This window comes from Watersipora subatra, chromosome 4 (assembly GCF_963576615.1).
Source record: "Watersipora subatra chromosome 4, tzWatSuba1.1, whole genome shotgun sequence".
Taxonomy (NCBI): Eukaryota; Metazoa; Bryozoa; class Gymnolaemata; order Cheilostomatida; family Watersiporidae; genus Watersipora; species Watersipora subatra.
Window position 1 is genome coordinate 35,895,788 of NC_088711.1, and position 18,636 is coordinate 35,914,423.

The 18,636-nt window shown below is 36.2% G+C and overlaps 2 protein-coding genes across 2 annotated transcripts; both read left to right on the plus strand.

Annotated features, from left to right (window-relative positions):
* The first annotated feature begins 287 nt into the window (after positions 1 to 287).
* LOC137393358 (protein phosphatase 1K, mitochondrial-like) lies at positions 288 to 17,646 on the plus strand. Its single transcript, XM_068079872.1, has 6 exons — positions 288 to 410; positions 1,408 to 1,850; positions 9,090 to 9,307; positions 13,512 to 13,604; positions 13,994 to 14,255; positions 17,277 to 17,646. Exons 2-5 carry the CDS (start codon positions 1,445 to 1,447, stop codon positions 14,252 to 14,254), a joined length of 978 nt encoding a protein of 325 aa, XP_067935973.1. The 5' UTR covers positions 288 to 410; positions 1,408 to 1,444; the 3' UTR covers position 14,255; positions 17,277 to 17,646.
* On the plus strand, positions 15,624 to 16,151 carry LOC137394199 (protein GVQW3-like). The gene has a single exon (XM_068080919.1). It carries the CDS (start codon positions 15,624 to 15,626, stop codon positions 16,149 to 16,151), a length of 528 nt encoding a protein of 175 aa, XP_067937020.1.
* Positions 17,647 to 18,636: the final 990 nt, after the last annotated feature.

Consider the following 18,636-nt stretch of genomic DNA (forward strand, 5'->3'; position numbering starts at 1 on the left):
GGACGTTTAACACTGATGTCAAAGGTTTATTTTAAAAACTATACAAAACTATTTTCTTACGTCCATGGTACTACTGATTACATATAATCGCCAACACAGCTACACAGTTTTCAAACCGAGTTAGGAACTGCGGTCTAGAAACTCACAAATCGTTATCTTTTTTAGATCTGACCATTTGACAAACGGTGTTATATTAAAGACTCGCTAATGCATAGCCTGACCACGTAATTTCACCACAGTACTCGGCTATAGTAAATTAAACAAAATAAAAACTTAGGTGTTTCCTGATTGATCAGCCCGCAGTCTTACAAACCCGTCTTGCGAGCTGGAGAAATATTATTAAGACGTTAGCCAAGTGACGCATTAGTCGGTGCTGAAGAAGACTGCATTGGGAACTAGTCAAACATTTTGTACGAATAGAGAAATATTTTTACAAGCTTGACATAAATAATTTTACTGCTTTAATATTTCAAGCGTTGAAATGACAGATTTTTGTAGACCGACGCTGGTATATAATGTTATGTTAAAAATATTCGTTCAGGCAGAAACGTGTAAACACCTTTTTTGCTTTTTCACCTAGTTCGTTTATTAGTTTTTTGTTAATTTACAGATAGTGACTGATATTCTAATTCTGAATAATCAAATGGCGAATTGTGTTACGATCATAATGGCCTGGACAATGATTCTGGGCTATTTTACGAGATGACGTTTGATGTTTCTGTATTGTTTGTGATTATATAAGGTTGATTGAGTGCATGATTAAAATGGAGCGTTGTAATGATCTAAATTAAGTTTTACCCAAGTCAAATTAGTCACAATGAGAGAGCTTTTGTGTAAATTTCTTTAAACAAAAAGTCCTAGGCAGACTTCTATATCGCATTAAAGAAAATATGCAGCTGGTCCGGATTTAGCTATTTTTTTTAGCCTAATGGTAGCTCAGCACTCATAGAAATAGCTAAGCGCACAGGAATCAGTGGAATGGTTATGTACAGTAAACATGTTAAAATGCAACTTTGGTTTAACAGAACCTTTTTCTCAAGCCGTAATCGTAAACTTATAAAAAAGTAAGTTTGCTGCTAAGGATTAATATAAAATTATTGTTAAGTAATATTTTATGTTTCATACTTGTTCTGTTTTTATTAATAAAGCTGGGGAAAGTAGTAAATTAGGAGTCACCTGATGCTATAGGCTGAATGCTGTCTTATTTATGTAAGTTGATAGCTGTACAATCATTGCATTTATCGATAGTTTCATCAATATTGTAATTCAAATGGCATTTGTTTTCAGTCTTCCTAGTGCAGCAGATGCTCTACTCTAATTATTTTTGCAAAACCCTATTTTGTTGCTTTTCATATATTTAACATTTCTACTAGCTCATGTTTAATGAGTCATATCATTTGTTCACAGGCAGAGACACTCATGGGTTGACCATCAAATCACTCAAATGTTTTCTGCAGCAAGGTTGTTATCTACCAACGTAGCCTTGGGAACTAGAAGTCATTTCTATGCTCTCCAACGATGTAAGTCCACCATAAATATCAGCAAAAGCCTGCAGCACGGGGCTTTAATACCTGATCTAAGGATAGAGGATACAGGGATCTTCACTACAATTGGCAAAAGACAAGCCCAAGAAGATCGACATTTGGTTAAAACACTGGATGATGGATCGATTGTCCTTGCTGTCTTTGATGGCCATGGTGGCTCTCTGGCAGCAGAATATACTGCCAAACACATGTCTAGCGTGCTTGAGTCAAATTTAGCCAACAACTTGAAAATTTCTGATGCTCTCGAGAAAACCTTTATTGAAATTAACTCCAAGTTGCTCGAACACATCAAAAAACGAAAGATTGGTAAGTGAACTTTATCGTATGCAAGTAGTGAGTAATTTAACATGATTATGAGTTACTTTAAAGGTTTTTTAATTTAAATAGCAACAATTGTTTACATAGGAAATGTGTTCCTAATAGTAACTTTTATCATATAACTTGTATTGTTTTACTAATATTTTGTTGAGGCTACTTTTGGCCAACCTTTATTACGAGAGGGGTGGTCAAAAGGTCAATTGCAGTAGCTTAGCTGATACAGTCTACAACCCATTACCGTAGACTTGTAGATTGGTTGGTGCAGTCTACAACTCATTACAGTAGCCTTGTAGCTTAGTTGATACAGTCTACAACTCATTACAGTAGACTTGTAGATTGGTTGATGCAGTCTACAACCCATTACAGTAGACTTGTAGATTGGTTGATGCAGTCTACAACTCATTACAGTAGACTTGTAGATTGGTTGATGCAGGCTACAACCCATTACAGTAGACTTGTAGATTAGTTGATACAGTCTACAACTCATTACAGTAGACTTGTAGATTAGTTGATGCAGTCTACAACCCATTACAGTAGACTTGTAGATTAGTTGATACAATCTACAACCCATTACAGTAGACTTGCAGATTAGTTGATACAGTCTACAACCCATTTCAGTAGACTTGTAGATTAGTTGATGCAGTCTACAACCCATTACAGTAGACTTGCAGATTAGTTGATACAGTCTACAACCCATTACAGTAGACTTGTAGCTTAGTTGATACAGTCTACAACCCATTACAGTAGACTTGTAGATTGGTTGATGCAGTCCACAACCCATTACAGTAGACTTGTAGCTTAGTTGATACAGTCTACAACTCATTACAGTAGACTTGTAGATTAGTTGATACAGTCTACAACTCATTACAGTAGACTTGTAGATTAGTTGATACAGTCTACAACTCATTACAGTAGACTTGTAGATTAGTTGATACAGTCTACAACCCATTACAGTAGACTTGTAGATTAGTTGATACAATCTACAACCCATTACAGTAGACTTGTAGATTGGTTGATACAGTCTACAACCCATTACAGTAGACTTGTAGATTAGTTGATGCAGTCTACAACCCATTACAGTAGACTTGTAGATTGGTTGATGCAGTCTACAACCCATTACAGTAGACTTGCAGATTAGTTGATACAGTCTACAACCCATTACAGTAGACTTGTAGATTGGTTGATGCAGTCTACAACCCATTACAGTAGACTTGTAGATTGGTTGATGCAGTCTACAACCCATTACAGTAGACTTGCAGATTAGTTGATACAGTCTACAACCCATTACAGTAGACTTGTAGATTAGTTGATACAGTCTACAACTCATTACAGTAGACTTGTAGATTAGTTGATACAGTCTACAACTCATTACAGTAGACTTGTAGATTAGTTGATACAGTCTACAACCCATTACAGTAGACTTGTAGATTAGTTGATACAATCTACAACCCATTACAGTAGACTTGCAGATTAGTTGATACAGTCTACAACCCATTACAGTAGACTTGTAGATTAGTTGATGCAGTCTACAACCCATTACAGTAGACTTGCAGATTAGTTGATACAGTCTACAACCCATTACAGTAGACTTGTAGCTTAGTTGATACAGTCTACAACCCATTACAGTAGACTTGTAGATTGGTTGATGCAGTCCACAACCCATTACAGTAGACTTGTAGCTTAGTTGATACAGTCTACAACTCATTACAGTAGACTTGTAGATTGGTTGATACAGTCTACAACTCATTACAGTAGACTTGTAGATTGGTTGATACAGTCTACAACTCATTACAGTAGACTTGTAGATTAGTTGATACAGTCTACAACCCATTACAGTAGACTTGTAGATTAGTTGATACAGTCTACAACTCATTACAGTATACTTGTAGATTGGTTGATACAGTCTACAACCCATTACAGTAGACTTGTAGATTGGTTGATACAGTCTACAACTCATTACAGTAGACTTGTAGATTGGTTGATGCAGTCTACAACTCATTGCAGTAGACTTGTAGATTGGTTGATGCAGTCTACAACCCATTACAGTAGACTTGTAGATTAGTTGATACAGTCTGCAACTCATTACAGTAGACTTGTAGATTAGTTGATGCAGTCTACAACCCATTACAGTAGACTTGTAGATTAGTTGATACAATCTACAACCCATTACAGTAGACTTGCAGATTAGTTGATACAGTCTACAACCCATTACAGTAGACTTGTAGATTAGTTGATGCAGTCTACAACCCATTACAGTAGACTTGCAGATTAGTTGATACAGTCTACAACCCATTACAGTAGACTTGTAGCTTAGTTGATACAGTCTACAACCCATTACAGTAGACTTGTAGATTGGTTGATGCAGTCCACAACCCATTACAGTAGACTTGTAGCTTAGTTGATACAGTCTACAACTCATTACAGTAGACTTGTAGATTAGTTGATACAGTCTACAACTCATTACAGTAGACTTGTAGATTAGTTGATACAGTCTACAACTCATTACAGTAGACTTGTAGATTAGTTGATACAGTCTACAACCCATTACAGTAGACTTGTAGATTAGTTGATACAATCTACAACCCATTACAGTAGACTTGTAGATTGGTTGATACAGTCTACAACCCATTACAGTAGACTTGTAGATTGGTTGATGCAGTCTACAACCCATTACAGTAGACTTGTAGATTGGTTGATGCAGTCTACAACCCATTACAGTAGACTTGCAGATTAGTTGATACAGTCTACAACCCATTACAGTAGACTTGTAGATTGGTTGATGCAGTCTACAACCCATTACAGTAGACTTGTAGATTGGTTGATGCAGTCTACAACCCATTACAGTAAACTTGCAGATTGGTTGATACAGTCTACAACCCATTACAGTAGACTTGTAGATTGGTTGATACAGTCTACAACTCATTACAGTAGACTTGTAGATTAGTTGATACAGTCTACAACTCATTACAGTAGACTTGTAGATTAGTTGATACAGTCTACAACCCATTACAGTAGACTTGTAGATTAGTTGATACAATCTACAACCCATTACAGTAGACTTGCAGATTAGTTGATACAGTCTACAACCCATTACAGTAGACTTGTAGATTAGTTGATGCAGTCTACAACCCATTACAGTAGACTTGCAGATTAGTTGATACAGTCTACAACCCATTACAGTAGACTTGTAGCTTAGTTGATACAGTCTACAACCCATTACAGTAGACTTGTAGATTGGTTGATGCAGTCCACAACCCATTACAGTAGACCTGTAGCTTAGTTGATACAGTCTACAACTCATTACTGTAGACTTGTAGATTGGTTGATACAGTCTACAACTCATTACAGTAGACTTGTAGATTGGTTGATACAGTCTACAACTCATTACAGTAGACTTGTAGATTAGTTGATACAGTCTACAACCCATTACAGTAGACTTGTAGATTAGTTGATACAGTCTACAACTCATTACAGTATACTTGTAGATTGGTTGATACAGTCTACAACCGATTACAGTAGACTTGTAGATTGGTTGATACAGTCTACAACTCATTACAGTAGACTTGTAGATTGGTTGATGCAGTCTACAACCCATTACAGTAGACTTGTAGATTGGTTGATGCAGTCTACAACCCATTACAGTAGACTTGCAGATTAGTTGATGCAGTCTACAACCCATTACAGTAGACTTGTAGATTGGTTGATGCAGTCTACAACCCATTACAGTAGACTTGTAGATTGGTTGATGCAGTCTACAACCCATTACAGTAGACTTGCAGATTGGTTGATATAGTCTACAACCCATTACAGTAGACTTGTAGATTGGTTGATGCAGTCTACAACCCATTACAGTAGACTTGTAGATTGGTTGATGCAGTCTACAACCCATTACAGTAGACTTGTAGATTGGTTGATGCAGTCTACAACTCATTACAGTAGACTTGTAGATTGGTTGATGCAGTCTACAACCCATTACAGTAGACTTGTAGATTAGTTGATACAGTCTGCAACTCATTGCAGTAGACTTGTAGATTGGTTGATGCAGTCTACAACCCATTACAGTAGACTTGTAGATTGGTTGATGCAGTCTACAACTCATTACAGTAGACTTGTAGATTGGTTGATGCAGTTTACAACCCATTACAGTAGACTTGTAGATTGGTTGATGCAGTCTACAACTCATTACAGTAGACTTGTAGATTGGTTGATGCAGTCTACAACCCATTACAGTAGACTTGTAGATTGGTTGATGCAGTCTACAACTCATTACAGTAGACTTGTAGATTGGTTGATGCAGTCTACAACTCATTACAGTAGACTTGTAGCTTAGTTGATACAGTCTACAACCCATTACAGTATACTTGTAGATTGGTTGATGCAGTCTACAACCCATTACAGTAGACTTGTAGATTGGTTGATACAGTCTACAACTCATTACAGTAGACTTGTAGTTTAGTTCATACAGTCTACAACTCATTACAGTACACTTGTAGATTAGTTGATACAGTCTACAACTAATTACAGTAGACTTGTAGATTGGTTGATGCAGTCTACAACTCATTACAGTAGACTTGTAGATTGGTTGATGCAGTCTACAACCCATTACAGTAGACTTGTAGATTAGTTGATACAGTCTACAACTCATTACAGTAGACTTGTAGTTTAGTTCATACAGTCTACAACTCATTACAGTACACTTGTAGATTAGTTGATACAGTCTACAACTAATTACAGTAGACTTGTAGATTGGTTGATGCAGTCTACAACTCATTACAGTAGACTTGTAGATTGGTTGATGCAGTCTACAACCCATTACAGTAGACTTTTAGATTAGTTGATACAGTCTACAACTCATTACAGTAGACTTGTAGATTGGTTGATGCAGTCTACAACCCATTACAGTAGACTTGTAGATTGGTTGATGCAGTCTACAACCCATTACAGTAGACTTGTAGATTGGTTGATACAGTCTACAACCCATTACAGTAGACTCGTAGTTTAGTTGATACAGTCTACTAATAGAGTGCAGCTGTAAATTCTATTAAAGATGATACAGTTATGGAAGATTGTCATGTTCTGGTTATTTGCAGTCATTACTTTGCTTATATCATATTCATTATGGAGAGGTATATGTACATTGGGTGATGAATTGCTGTCAGACCTCAACATATATGGGTGATACTTTCCAATTGTTATTCTTTTGTTAATTCCATCGTATGTTGGAAAGATTATTTGTAGTAAAGACACATTGTATTTTATTTTTCCAGAGCTCAACACTATGATAATTACTTTCTGTAAGTATGTGTAGCATTGCAACAATAATTTACCTGAAAATAGTTGTTAAAACTACATTATATATGACAACTAAAGCTAAATGAAGCAATAATCCATAAAAAGGTTTTTATTGACAATCCCATAAGGGTACATCAGATCAGTGTCTGTGCTCAATTTGCCTGCATTTTAATGGCAGGCAAATTGAGCTATAGCCATTGGCACTAGGGGAGACAGGCGATGCGTAGGTAGAGATTTAGAGCTGGTCTTACATGCTCTACGTATATGAATTGTAAATGAATGTAATCTATCTATATATGATATATTTCATAAATGTATCTCAAAGTATAACTAACACCCTCTCCACTTTTACTAGTTTCAACCTTTCTTGAGAGATTCATGAATTTAAAACTAAAAATGGGAGTGATGAAGCGTTGTTCAACCACCTTTTGACCAGGCTACTGTAAAACCTCTAATTGAATGTCACCTTCATTTGAATGTCACCTCTAATAGAACAACGCTATAGGAGAAGGGTTGAAAAATACAACGCCACTCTTTAATTGAAAGCCACCTCTATTTGCCTGCCACTTTGACAGTCTTAGACCTTTACAAACCCATAATAAATGGTGATCCGTATAAAAGTGTCCACATAATGGTACTAATAATGACTGATAATATAATAATTAGAACAATATTTTCAATAGTTATAATAATACTAATGTTTATAATCAATAATAATTAATTCTTTCGTTGTTGGAGTGGTTGCCATGGTTTTAGTGAAGGTGTACCTGAGAAGATCGACTGACACTATCATCAGAGCTACTCTCTGATTCGAAGTCACTAAGGTCTAAATCTAATCCATTGTTTTCAGATTCATCCATAATGTGGTTTACAATCTGAAGTGAAGGCTTTAAAACATTTGAATGAACAATAATAATACTTTTCAGGAACAACTTATGACAATAGCGGCCATTGTTATGGCGTATCGAAGTCCGTGTTCTAACTCTGAAGCTTTTAAGTCTTTTAAATTTTGAACGCACCACCATCGAAATAATTAATAACTGTATTTATTACTTTAATTAGTTCCTTGTTTAAATCGGTCTGATACTTCGACGTGTATGACAAATGGTTTATCGAAAATGCTTAGGCTGACAGCATTAATGTTGTACCGCTTGAAGCAAAATGCATAATATAGGCGACATTAGCATCGCTTTGCCTGCCAAAAGATAAAATTTATTTTCCCATAATTTTAACAAGCTAGTTGAAAAATACAGCGTCACCCTCTTTTTCACGTTGCCTGCGATAAAATGCCACTATAGGTGAGGGGTTAAAAATAGAGCTCTATGGCATTCAAATACAGGTTTTACGGTATGTGAAATAGCACTGTGTGTATATGTGTTAATGTACGAGACCTACTATTTTGAACAATGTCCCACGCTCAATGAAGATGCCCTCTGTTAGAAGTTATTTGGTGTGAAAAAACATATTTTTGCACAAATTTCACGTTGTATGTCAAAATTTTTATCTGTTGAGGTGGTCGTAAATCAAGGCTAGACTTTATACAAAGTTCTTTTTATGATTTTTGCAAATGCGCAAATTTTATACAATATTAATTTCATTAGCAAGCAGCCGGCTAAGGGTCTTCCGTCATGTACTAGAAATCACCAAATTGGCTACTCCAATATTTTGATTTTCCATGCTCACAGCCATAGAACAGGTTATGGAAGTCTCTGCCACCATACGTTTATCGATCTCCGTTCTATTTATATGCAAGGCACTTTGTTGTGTGTTTGATTTGAGATCTTTGTATTGGCATTTCATTGTAAAATAATTGTTAGATGTATGAGAGAATCCTGCCTAAAATTTCTATATATAATTAAAAATGCTTTTTGTAGAGATGGTCGGTATGTTGCAGTGGTTGATCAGTTTTGTAGAAATGTTGTACGTTGTTTGTAGAGAAGGAACGGTACTCCGGCACTACAGCCACCGTCTGTCTTATAAGAGATAACATCCACTTGCATACAGCTAGCGCAGGGGACAGTCGAGCTCTTCTTTGTCGTAGGTCAGTTGCGGAGCCTCTCACTAGTGACCACCACCCTGACAGGGAAGATGAAAAGGAGAGGATTCAAAAAGAAGGAGGTGGCATCGTCAGCAACAGTCTTGGACAACTCCTAGTCAGTGTTTCCAGTGTTGCCCTTACAATCACCTTGACATGTAATTTCTCTGACATTTGATGTAAAATATCAACACATATTTGTGTCAACTTATGAAGTATGTAGTTTCCAACATTCGACGCCCAAAGTTGCTCTAAACATCGCTGTTTTGTAAATATTTGATTATTATACAGTTATCTCTCACTACTTCGCAGTTCACCTTTCGCGGCTTCATTATTTCACAAGATAAAAAAATATTTAAAACTTATATTTATAATTCTAAAGTTCCTATTTATTAAATTATATTCAAAATTATTCCTTGTACTTTTGCACAGGTTTTTTGTTTTATTATGTCGTTCTTTGAAATGCAGTGGCTCACATTTAGATACATATCGCTATACACTGTCAGTCTCGTCACTGAAGCTGTTCATGAATTAAAAACATTGTGAAAATCGAGAGTTATCCCCTCTCTCTCATATATACAAACATTTTACCTATTTCTGACAATGAACCAAGTTAGTTACAAGCAAGAATATTTAGATCAGATCAAGTTTATACTAACGCATAAGTGCATTCTCCAGCTTGAATTCTAGTATAGCCCTTGAAAACAGGGTTGGCATAGTATTTCCCACGGCGGTTATTACTGCCGGTTTATACCAGTTTTTACCGCCCCGGGAAAAACTCATTTTTGTCCAAAAGCGGGAAAAACTAAAAAATCTTTTTTTTGACAAGGTGACTAATGCTTAAGCAAAAAATTACAATACACTTATACCATTAGCTGTCATAGAGCTTCTTTATGGCTCTTTAACAGTACACAGGCCAAAAGAGCGCGTAACCTTTATAATTGGTTTATTTACTAAATATTGAATGAAAATACCAGATCACAAGATAATATTCATTTATTTACATATATTAAATAGTAATATTGAATGAAAAGCAAAATTGATGTGTGAAACATGACAGTAATCATAATACAACAAATAGAAAATAATTGAAAAATGAAAACACATGAAGATAATGCCAAGTAGTCGAGACCGGTGAACTGAACAAACGGATTAGAGTATTGGAAATTGATTGTCTAAGAAAATTTAATCCTCGTATTCGGCCGAATCATACCCTAAAGAAATTGTTTTTAGGTTTTGGTATCAAGCTACCAGTTTGGACGCTTTCTCCAATCCAAACCTGTTGTGCAACTTGGTCTGCACCAAGGAAAAAGTGCTAAACAATACACCTCAAAACAGTTCTATTATTGGACTGTGAAAGGCTAACCATTATTTAACGTTGGCCCGTATCTTGGGTGTTGATTTTGTCTAATTTTCCCCACTTTTAAACACTATTTTATTTTCATTGCTATTGATTGATATAAATATGGAGTAACATCTGATTGTTTAGTCCAATTTTCCATTTTTATTAAATTTCATTTTTTAGCAAAATATTTGGATAAAAAATTCTGGCGTTATAATATTTCCCAAATGTTCCCAGTTTTTACCAGTTGTTCCCGGTTTTTACCAGTTTTTCCCGCTGCCCTGGGGAAAACGGTTTTTCTCGGGAAAAATGCCAACCCTGATTTAATTAATTAAATGATTACATTACAAATCTAGTGCAGCCCTTGAAAAATAAACTGAAAGTCAATCAAGAAAAATTCAATTTGTCTACGTACCATATATTTATGAAGCTCACACACTCTCCTATATGTCTATACTAGCTGTGCTACCCGGCATTGCTCGGGCAATAAAAAAGTCTTTGCACAGAAAATTGATTTGTATTTAACATATAACAACATTTCCCATTCTAACTTGAAAACTACATATCATGAGAGAAGTGTTTCGTGTAATTGAAATAAATTAGGAGAAAAATAAAAACAACTGTAAAGGTTTTAACACTTTGTCAAACAACTGTAACATTTAAGCTACCGTACTTTTCGGACTATTAGCCGCTACTTTTTTCTGACGATTTGAGCCATGCGGCTTATATAAGGGTGCGGTATTCTGTGGCTTTTTCTTTCATCGCTAAGCCGCATTAACCGGAATCTCCGTTTAGTGTGCCTTTAGCAGTGAAAAAAGCCTAGCAGCTTACTGAAAAAGGAGAAAATTCTCAGTTATTTTGAAAAAAGTTTTGATTCTAGCTCAAGTACAGCAGATTTTATGGTCAATAAACTGAACACTTGTTTACCATTAGTGCGAAAACTTAGTTCTGAGAAAACTGGTGTTAAAGTTTGAGAAACGAAAACCAATGCACAATTTTGTTTACATTTCAAAGCGTCATAGCAACCAATATCAAGAAGTTGTGATATTTATCTAGATTTCTGTATTTATATCCCAAAAATTATGCTGAATTTAAAAATCTAAACAGATTTTAGCTGGCGGTCATAGAATTAGATGTACATCTATAAGAAAATGTATTACTTAATTTTGCAGATATTAACAATAATAAATTAATATAAAATAAAATAATATTAATTAATAATATTAAACGGCTTGGCAGTACTGCGATATCGGGCACAGCCAAATCATCAACAAAATCTTCAGAAAAATAGCAACAGTAACATATTGCACACCATAGGTCACTATATACTTCGATCTTGTAAATTCGAATAATTATTCTTATTATTAAATCTGATAATAATCTTATAAAATCGAATGATTTAATTAAATATTGTAAGAATTGTTAGGAAAATATCATCGTCATTCCCTTTACTTTCACTGCTTTTGACATCAGTTGGAATAACAAAGTACTTATTATAAGTGTCCAAAATGTCAGAGTTATCTTTAAAATCGGCAAAAAAGAAATGATTATATTTATCAGACGCCATTTTTCAGTACTTCCTGTTTAGCATAGCAACGGTTTAAGGATTTTTTCCAAGGGTTAAAGACTTCTATTGGCTAAACTGACTTCAGATTCAGAAAGATCACTATTTGATTGTTCCAGATGCACGTGTTACAAAAATCGTTACCAATATTATAAATTCAGTTGGTGCAACTTCGAAGTCGGATAACTCAACTTCGTGATTTGCGACTTAACCATGGTTTCTGTGACCGCCACCCATATATTCCAGTAAACATCTAGGCTTCTAATGACGATACTCCATGATGTTGCGTCAGCATTGTTGTCGTCCAGCTACAGTAGCTACAGTCTTATAATAGCTATAGCTGGAATGCAGACAGACATACGGACATACTTTGAGAAATGTATGTAAAAAAATGAGATATACATGTATATATAGACTAGCTGTGCCTTCCAGGATTGCCCAGCTATTGTGCCACTAACATAGTTAGTAAGCTTCAAATGCCGGTAGGCAATGACATTGCGTCAACAGTGTTGCCCAGCAAGGCTATTCTAATAATAGCTATAGCCGGAATGCAGACAGCCATACGACACACGCACATACTTTGAGAAATATATATATATATATAGATAGATGATGAATATCATATTCATCATAGAAACAAACAGACGAATACTGAGATGGCTAATATACTTGGTTAATATATATGGTTAAAATACTCAAGCTTTAGCTAGCATGCTTTAAGATCCTGATGTAATCTTTTTTCCTAACGCTGGCTCAAGTTATAGTAACGGCTCTTATTACTAAGAGCTTAAGTTACTCAAGTTCATTGGGTAAAGAAACTTAGCCAATCTAAGGTAAAATTTTTATACAAAAATTTTTTTTGTTACCCATGAAACGCTGAGCATTCATCTAGTAAGTATAATTTAATTAGAAAAGAATTGAAGTGTGCTGGTGTTAAAATTATGGCTCATACTTTGAAAACCATTTTCTATTTCACAGTTGTTCACTTTTCGCGGGGTGAGGATGCTGGTCCTGATTAACTGCAGTAAATGAGGGGTTACTGTATGTGGTATTAAAATGATATTAAACACTACTTCATTCCCCACTTTTTAGTTTGAAAATTAGTGGTAGGAGTGGTGGAAAAATGAAGAACTCTTTACTTTTGTTGAAATTAAAACAAATAAAATTCTAAAGTCATTTCATAGGTATGAGAAATAAGGTGAAAGGGTGTAGGTCAATGTATTCCATAGTCTATGTATCATTTAAGTCAATGTATACCGTAGATCAATGTATATCATATGTCAATGTATATCATATGTCAATGTATATCATATGTCAATGTATACCGTAGGTCAATGTATTCCGTAGGTCAATGTATTCCATAGGTCTATGGATTCCATAGGTCTATGGATACCATAGGTCAATGTATTTCTGCAGGTCAATGGACGGTTGGCTATGACAAGGAGTATCGGAGACTTTGACCTCAAGTCTCACGGGGTGACGGCTAAACCTGACTACAGTTACCACGAGGTGAGGAGTCTCAGGCTATACAACTTACGCTGAAAGTTGAGCTCCGGTGTCAACAATATATACTGTACATTATAGCTGCTGGCATGACCCATAATTCGGAAGGGTATAGTTACAAAGTCATTCCGGGATGGGTTGGTCTGAAGCAGTCTCTGATGGTATAGTAATGTTAGTAGACAACGTAACTTTATACAGATCAAATTCAACTGGGAGGTCTGTAAGGCTTGGTTGACATGTGTACATGCTAGGACACAACACTGAACACGAATTTTAGGTTATGTTAAATTCTGTATGATATATGCTGTTCTTACTATTCTTGTGTATAATATGTTTGCTCTGCTATATTAACAGCATGCAGTCATCTATTGCTGTGTCATTCTCAATGTTTTCAGATTAAACCGTGTGACGACTCCTTTGTTGCTCTCTTCACGGACGGAATCCATTTCTCTTTAGAAAATCAAGATGTAGCTGACATTATCCTCTCATCAGACTCTACCCAATCCGCCGCAGAGAATGTCTCAGAGGAAGCTTTAGGGCTCAACTCACAGGACAACAATACAGTCATTGTCCTGCCACTCGGTTCTTGGGGTCGTCACCCACCTCTTAACAAGACTACGTCTAAAGTTGGTTTATTTCTGCCACTAAGAGACTAAGGTTAGAGTTCAACAGCTACTGCTGTCATTCACTGTCTTTCCACACTTCCTATATATTTTAGAAGTTACTATTTCATTGAAAAGTCATGATTCATGTCTTGGGGGTCACTCATCCAACTGTCTAACCTTTGCAATGAATCATGGGATTTTTTCTCCTGCTTGTTATCTGTATTCATACAACTGACAATTTGGCTTACCCTAGGACACTTATGTATTCGCGGCATCTAACTTTCGCATTTTCGCGGCAACATCCTCTCGCAAAAATTTCATGAGCGAAACTAAACAATCATAACGAACGAGCGAAAACGCGAAATTAAATGGCTTTGTTCATTGATATTCTCAATAAAATCGTCATATTAGAAATGTAGGCAAGTTTCGTGTTTGTTTGGCTCATTGGGTAATTTTTGCTAAACTCATAGCTAATACACCGACTGAGCAGCATGGCAAAACAAATTAAGATAATAAGTTTTTTTTGGAAAAGCCTAGACAAATTAGGAAGATGATGATATTAGTTTAGTCATTGAATTTGTAACTGATGAGGATGACAGTCTGGTAGGGAAAGTCATAAAATTGAATAATAATTATTGTGGCGATGAATTTTATTACCAACCAAAAGCAATAACACTCGAGCCATGGCCACCACACTATAAATACTTGAATTCTAATATTGGTATCACATAGGTCACTGCGGCAGGGACCTTGACGTCATTGATAATCCAGGAAACAAATGGCAGCAAGCGATCAAATTGCATTATTGATCTCGCCTACACATTTCTACCTGCGGTTCACAAATAAAATACAAACTACCGTACTTTTCGGACTATTAGCCGCTACTTTTTTCTGATGATTTGAGCCATGCGGCTTATATAAGAGTGCGGCTAATCTGTGGCTTTTTCTTTCACCGCTAGAGCGCACTAACGGGAATCTCCAATTAGTGCGCTTCTAGCGGTGAAAGAAAATACGAAACAATGCCTCACGGTACTGCCCCGTTAGGCACTAAGTTAAAAAGCGTCGGATAATATGAAACTGCCGTTCTGCACTGTTCCGTTTTTAAACGGCAAAGTTGCTGCCATTTTAAAAAGCACAGTCCTAGTTCTGCTGCCTATACAAAGGTGCGGCCTATGTATTGTTTTATTATCGTTTATTGGAAAATAAAGCAGATGCAGCTTACGAGGTCTGATCAATAAGTTCCCGGAATTGTGTTATCATGACTAGTAGTCTATGTCGGAGTTACTTTTTCATGGTTGCAAACGAAAGAACAACTCCTAATTAGTTAGTACAGAAAGTTTTAGGCCAAATTTCTTAGTCGTTGCTAAGCAATATTAATACAATCACGGACTAGTTTGGATCTTTCGGCGAATTTTTCAAAATGGCCGATCAAAACGAACAACGCGTCTGTATAAAATGTTGTGCTAAACTCGGTAAATCACTATCAGATACCCTTCAAATGTTGCATACAGCCTTCGGGGATGAGTCCCTGAAAAAAACACAAGTCTATGAATGGCACAAACGGTTTAGAAAAGGAAGAGAAGAGGTTGAAGACGATAAACGCTGTGGAGCTCCAACATCACGAAGGACTGTCACTGCTATTGACACTGTAAAGGCTATAGTCAACGCTGATCGCCGTGTTACTATACGAGAAGTAAGCCAACAAACTGGGCTTTCTTTTGGTACCATTCATAAAATATTAAAAGATGATCTTAACATGCATAGGGTAGCTGCAAAGTTTGTTCCACGTTTGCTGAATGATGATCAAAAGCAGAGAAGAATTGACATTTGTAGCGAACTTAAGACAGCAGTACTGCATGATCCCGACTTCCTAAAAACTGTTATAACAGCTGATGAAAGCTGGGTGTATGGGTACGACCCTGAAACCAAAATGCAGAGTTCACAGTGAAAGTCACCTGAGTCTCCTAGACCAAAGAAGGCGAGGATGTCACGGTCAGCGATCAAAACGCTTCTGGTTGTTTTCTTTGACATTGATGGAATAGTACACAAAGAATTCTTACCTCCAGGAACTACTGTTAATCAGTATGTTTACAGAGATATCTTAAGGCGCTTGAAAGAAAGTATCAGGCGCAAAAGACCAGCTTTAGCGAAGCCAGGTGGTTGGAGGTTACATCATGATAACACCCCAGCACACACATCTTTGACTGTGAATGAATTCTGTGCCAAACACTCCATCTCTATTGTGCCTCATCCCCCGTACTCACCAGACCTTGCTCCCTGTGACTTCTGGTTGTTTCCAAAGTTAAAATCTTCCCTTAAAAGTGAACGATTTGAAGACATCGAATCAATTAAAAGAAATACAACTTCGAAGTTGCGGGCCCTGAAGAAAGCGGACTTCTGTCACTGCTTTGAGCAATGGCAGCGGCATTGGACTAAATGTATAGACTCTCAAGGAATGTATTTTGAAGGAGACTAATTTAGTTTGTTTGTAAAACTATCTATATTTTAACAATACAGCCATTCCTGGAACTTGTTGATCAGACCTCGTATATAGTGGTGCGTTTTATAGTCCGAAAAGTATGGTAGTCCCAAATTGAAAAATATTTCGTACCGGTGAACTGGACCTGAGGAATCTAATGATGTTTGTTCCACTGCATTTATTTTCACATCACTATATTTTCGCACTCATCAGAGCTGCGAAATTAAGTTGCAGCGAAATTTTACTCTGTATGCTACTCACGAAATTAAATACTAGCGAAATATAAGTGTCCTAGGGTAGTTTCCTTTTGTTTGCAATGCGGCCAGTAAAACTTGCAGTCCACCGTTGTAGAAATGAATAAAATCTCTCATTGGCTGTGTCTTACCTTCATGTGATTGGCTAGTTATACTTTGTGTGGATGTCTGTCTTTGTTTTCACCAGTTTTATGCACATTTCCAGTTACCACAAACATTTCCAGTTACCTAAACTGCTCTTTGTTTTCTCCACAGTTCTCTTACGCAGTTTCAGAGCTGACACATTATTATTATTTGCGTTGTTATTAGCTTTATTAGCAGAACTTTATTATTTTATTAGCTGATGTGGGAGCTGACAAAGAATTTACAGATGCCAACCATCTCCCTCTCCCGCTTATCAAGTTTTCAGATACGTAATACATTTAGTTTGCTTTGTTTATTGACCCCTCTTAGTGTCATGTCGTGTTTATTGATCTGTTTTTTTTACAGTTTCTTATTGGTTACTGTATCCAGGACTGTGACTGTGCAGCCTCTTTTTTGCTCAATGTTATCATTTTGAGTCTAACTGTTGAGTTGATTGCTCAAATCTCTATTTTTACATCGGCACAGTTATCATAACTTGTTTGTTGATATTTCAATTTCTTTTACAAGATGGACACACTTTATGTTTTCAACACAGATCTATGGCAGTTAATAAAGATTAATTTGTAAATTAAGTGGTTAGTTTGTTGTAACAGTGCATCAACAACAAACAAACATCTGTCTTGGGGAGTGTTGAGTTGTCAATGTGATCTTGCAGCCAAAGATCAACGTTTCACAAATTTCTTTTCATGATTATTATACGTGTGAAGCACATCGGACTTTGATTATACTAGATATTGCTTTCCAGGTGTAAAGTCAAACCCTCAGCGTAATGCAAAAGCATGTTATTTATATTCATTTTAATCTCCAAAAACCCTCAGAAAATTAGGGCTATAGTGTCTTATTCTCGGGTGCTTATAGACTTGGCCCATGGGCTACTGCAGACATCATGTATAGCAATTCTGTTTGAATCTGAGCGTTCCAAAAAATGATCTCATTCAAATTATTATATCTCTGAACTGGGTAGGCCTACAAAGACAAAAATTACATCAAATTGAAGCTTAATGTTTTAGCCTTATATTGGCACTAGGTGAATGCCCGACATTGCACTGGTAATAAAAAACAACTTATAAACAGAGGAAGGTAATGTAGTTGCCATTGGTTAAGTTGGTTAGTTGCCATTGGCCAATGACCAAATTAAACTCATTAAGCTGGTAGCTTGAGCTTGCTTATATTGCTAAACTTACTATAATGTAACGTATTTTAGCTAAGGTAATAAGTATGTGTGCAATTATTCCACTGTTTCACAAGTCGTGTGGGTTAGCTTGCCTGTTTTCAGAACTGGAAGTGCCTAGTTTTAATTCAGTGTGAGGTGGGGTTTTCATTCCTAAAAATTTACCGCTAGAACACGTGAATGACAGAGAACCCTGGGATTTATATACACGTATATAGATTATTATTTGCATTTGCATTACTTCAGCGGTAAAAGTTCATCTTTAATAGGCTGACAGATAACGCTTATTGTACCTTTGATGAATTTATTACTGATCAAGGACACAATTAGATAAAATACAGCAAGGCCCATGTCACTGTTTTTTGATGGTATATGCATGTTTCGA

Bases quoted from the DNA above. Each gene is read 5' to 3' on its own strand.
- LOC137393358 (XM_068079872.1), top strand. From the start codon at position 1,445: ATGTTTTCTGCAGCAAGGTTGTTATCTACCAACGTAGCCTTGGGAACT. The intron at 1,851-9,089 runs GTAAGTGAACTT...CGTTGTTTGTAG, and splicing joins CATCAAAAAACGAAAGATTG to AGAAGGAACGGTACTCCGGC. The intron at 9,308-13,511 runs GTCAGTGTTTCC...GTATTTCTGCAG, and splicing joins ACAGTCTTGGACAACTCCTA to GTCAATGGACGGTTGGCTAT.
- LOC137394199 (XM_068080919.1), top strand. From the start codon at position 15,624: ATGGCCGATCAAAACGAACAACGCGTCTGTATAAAATGTTGTGCTAAA.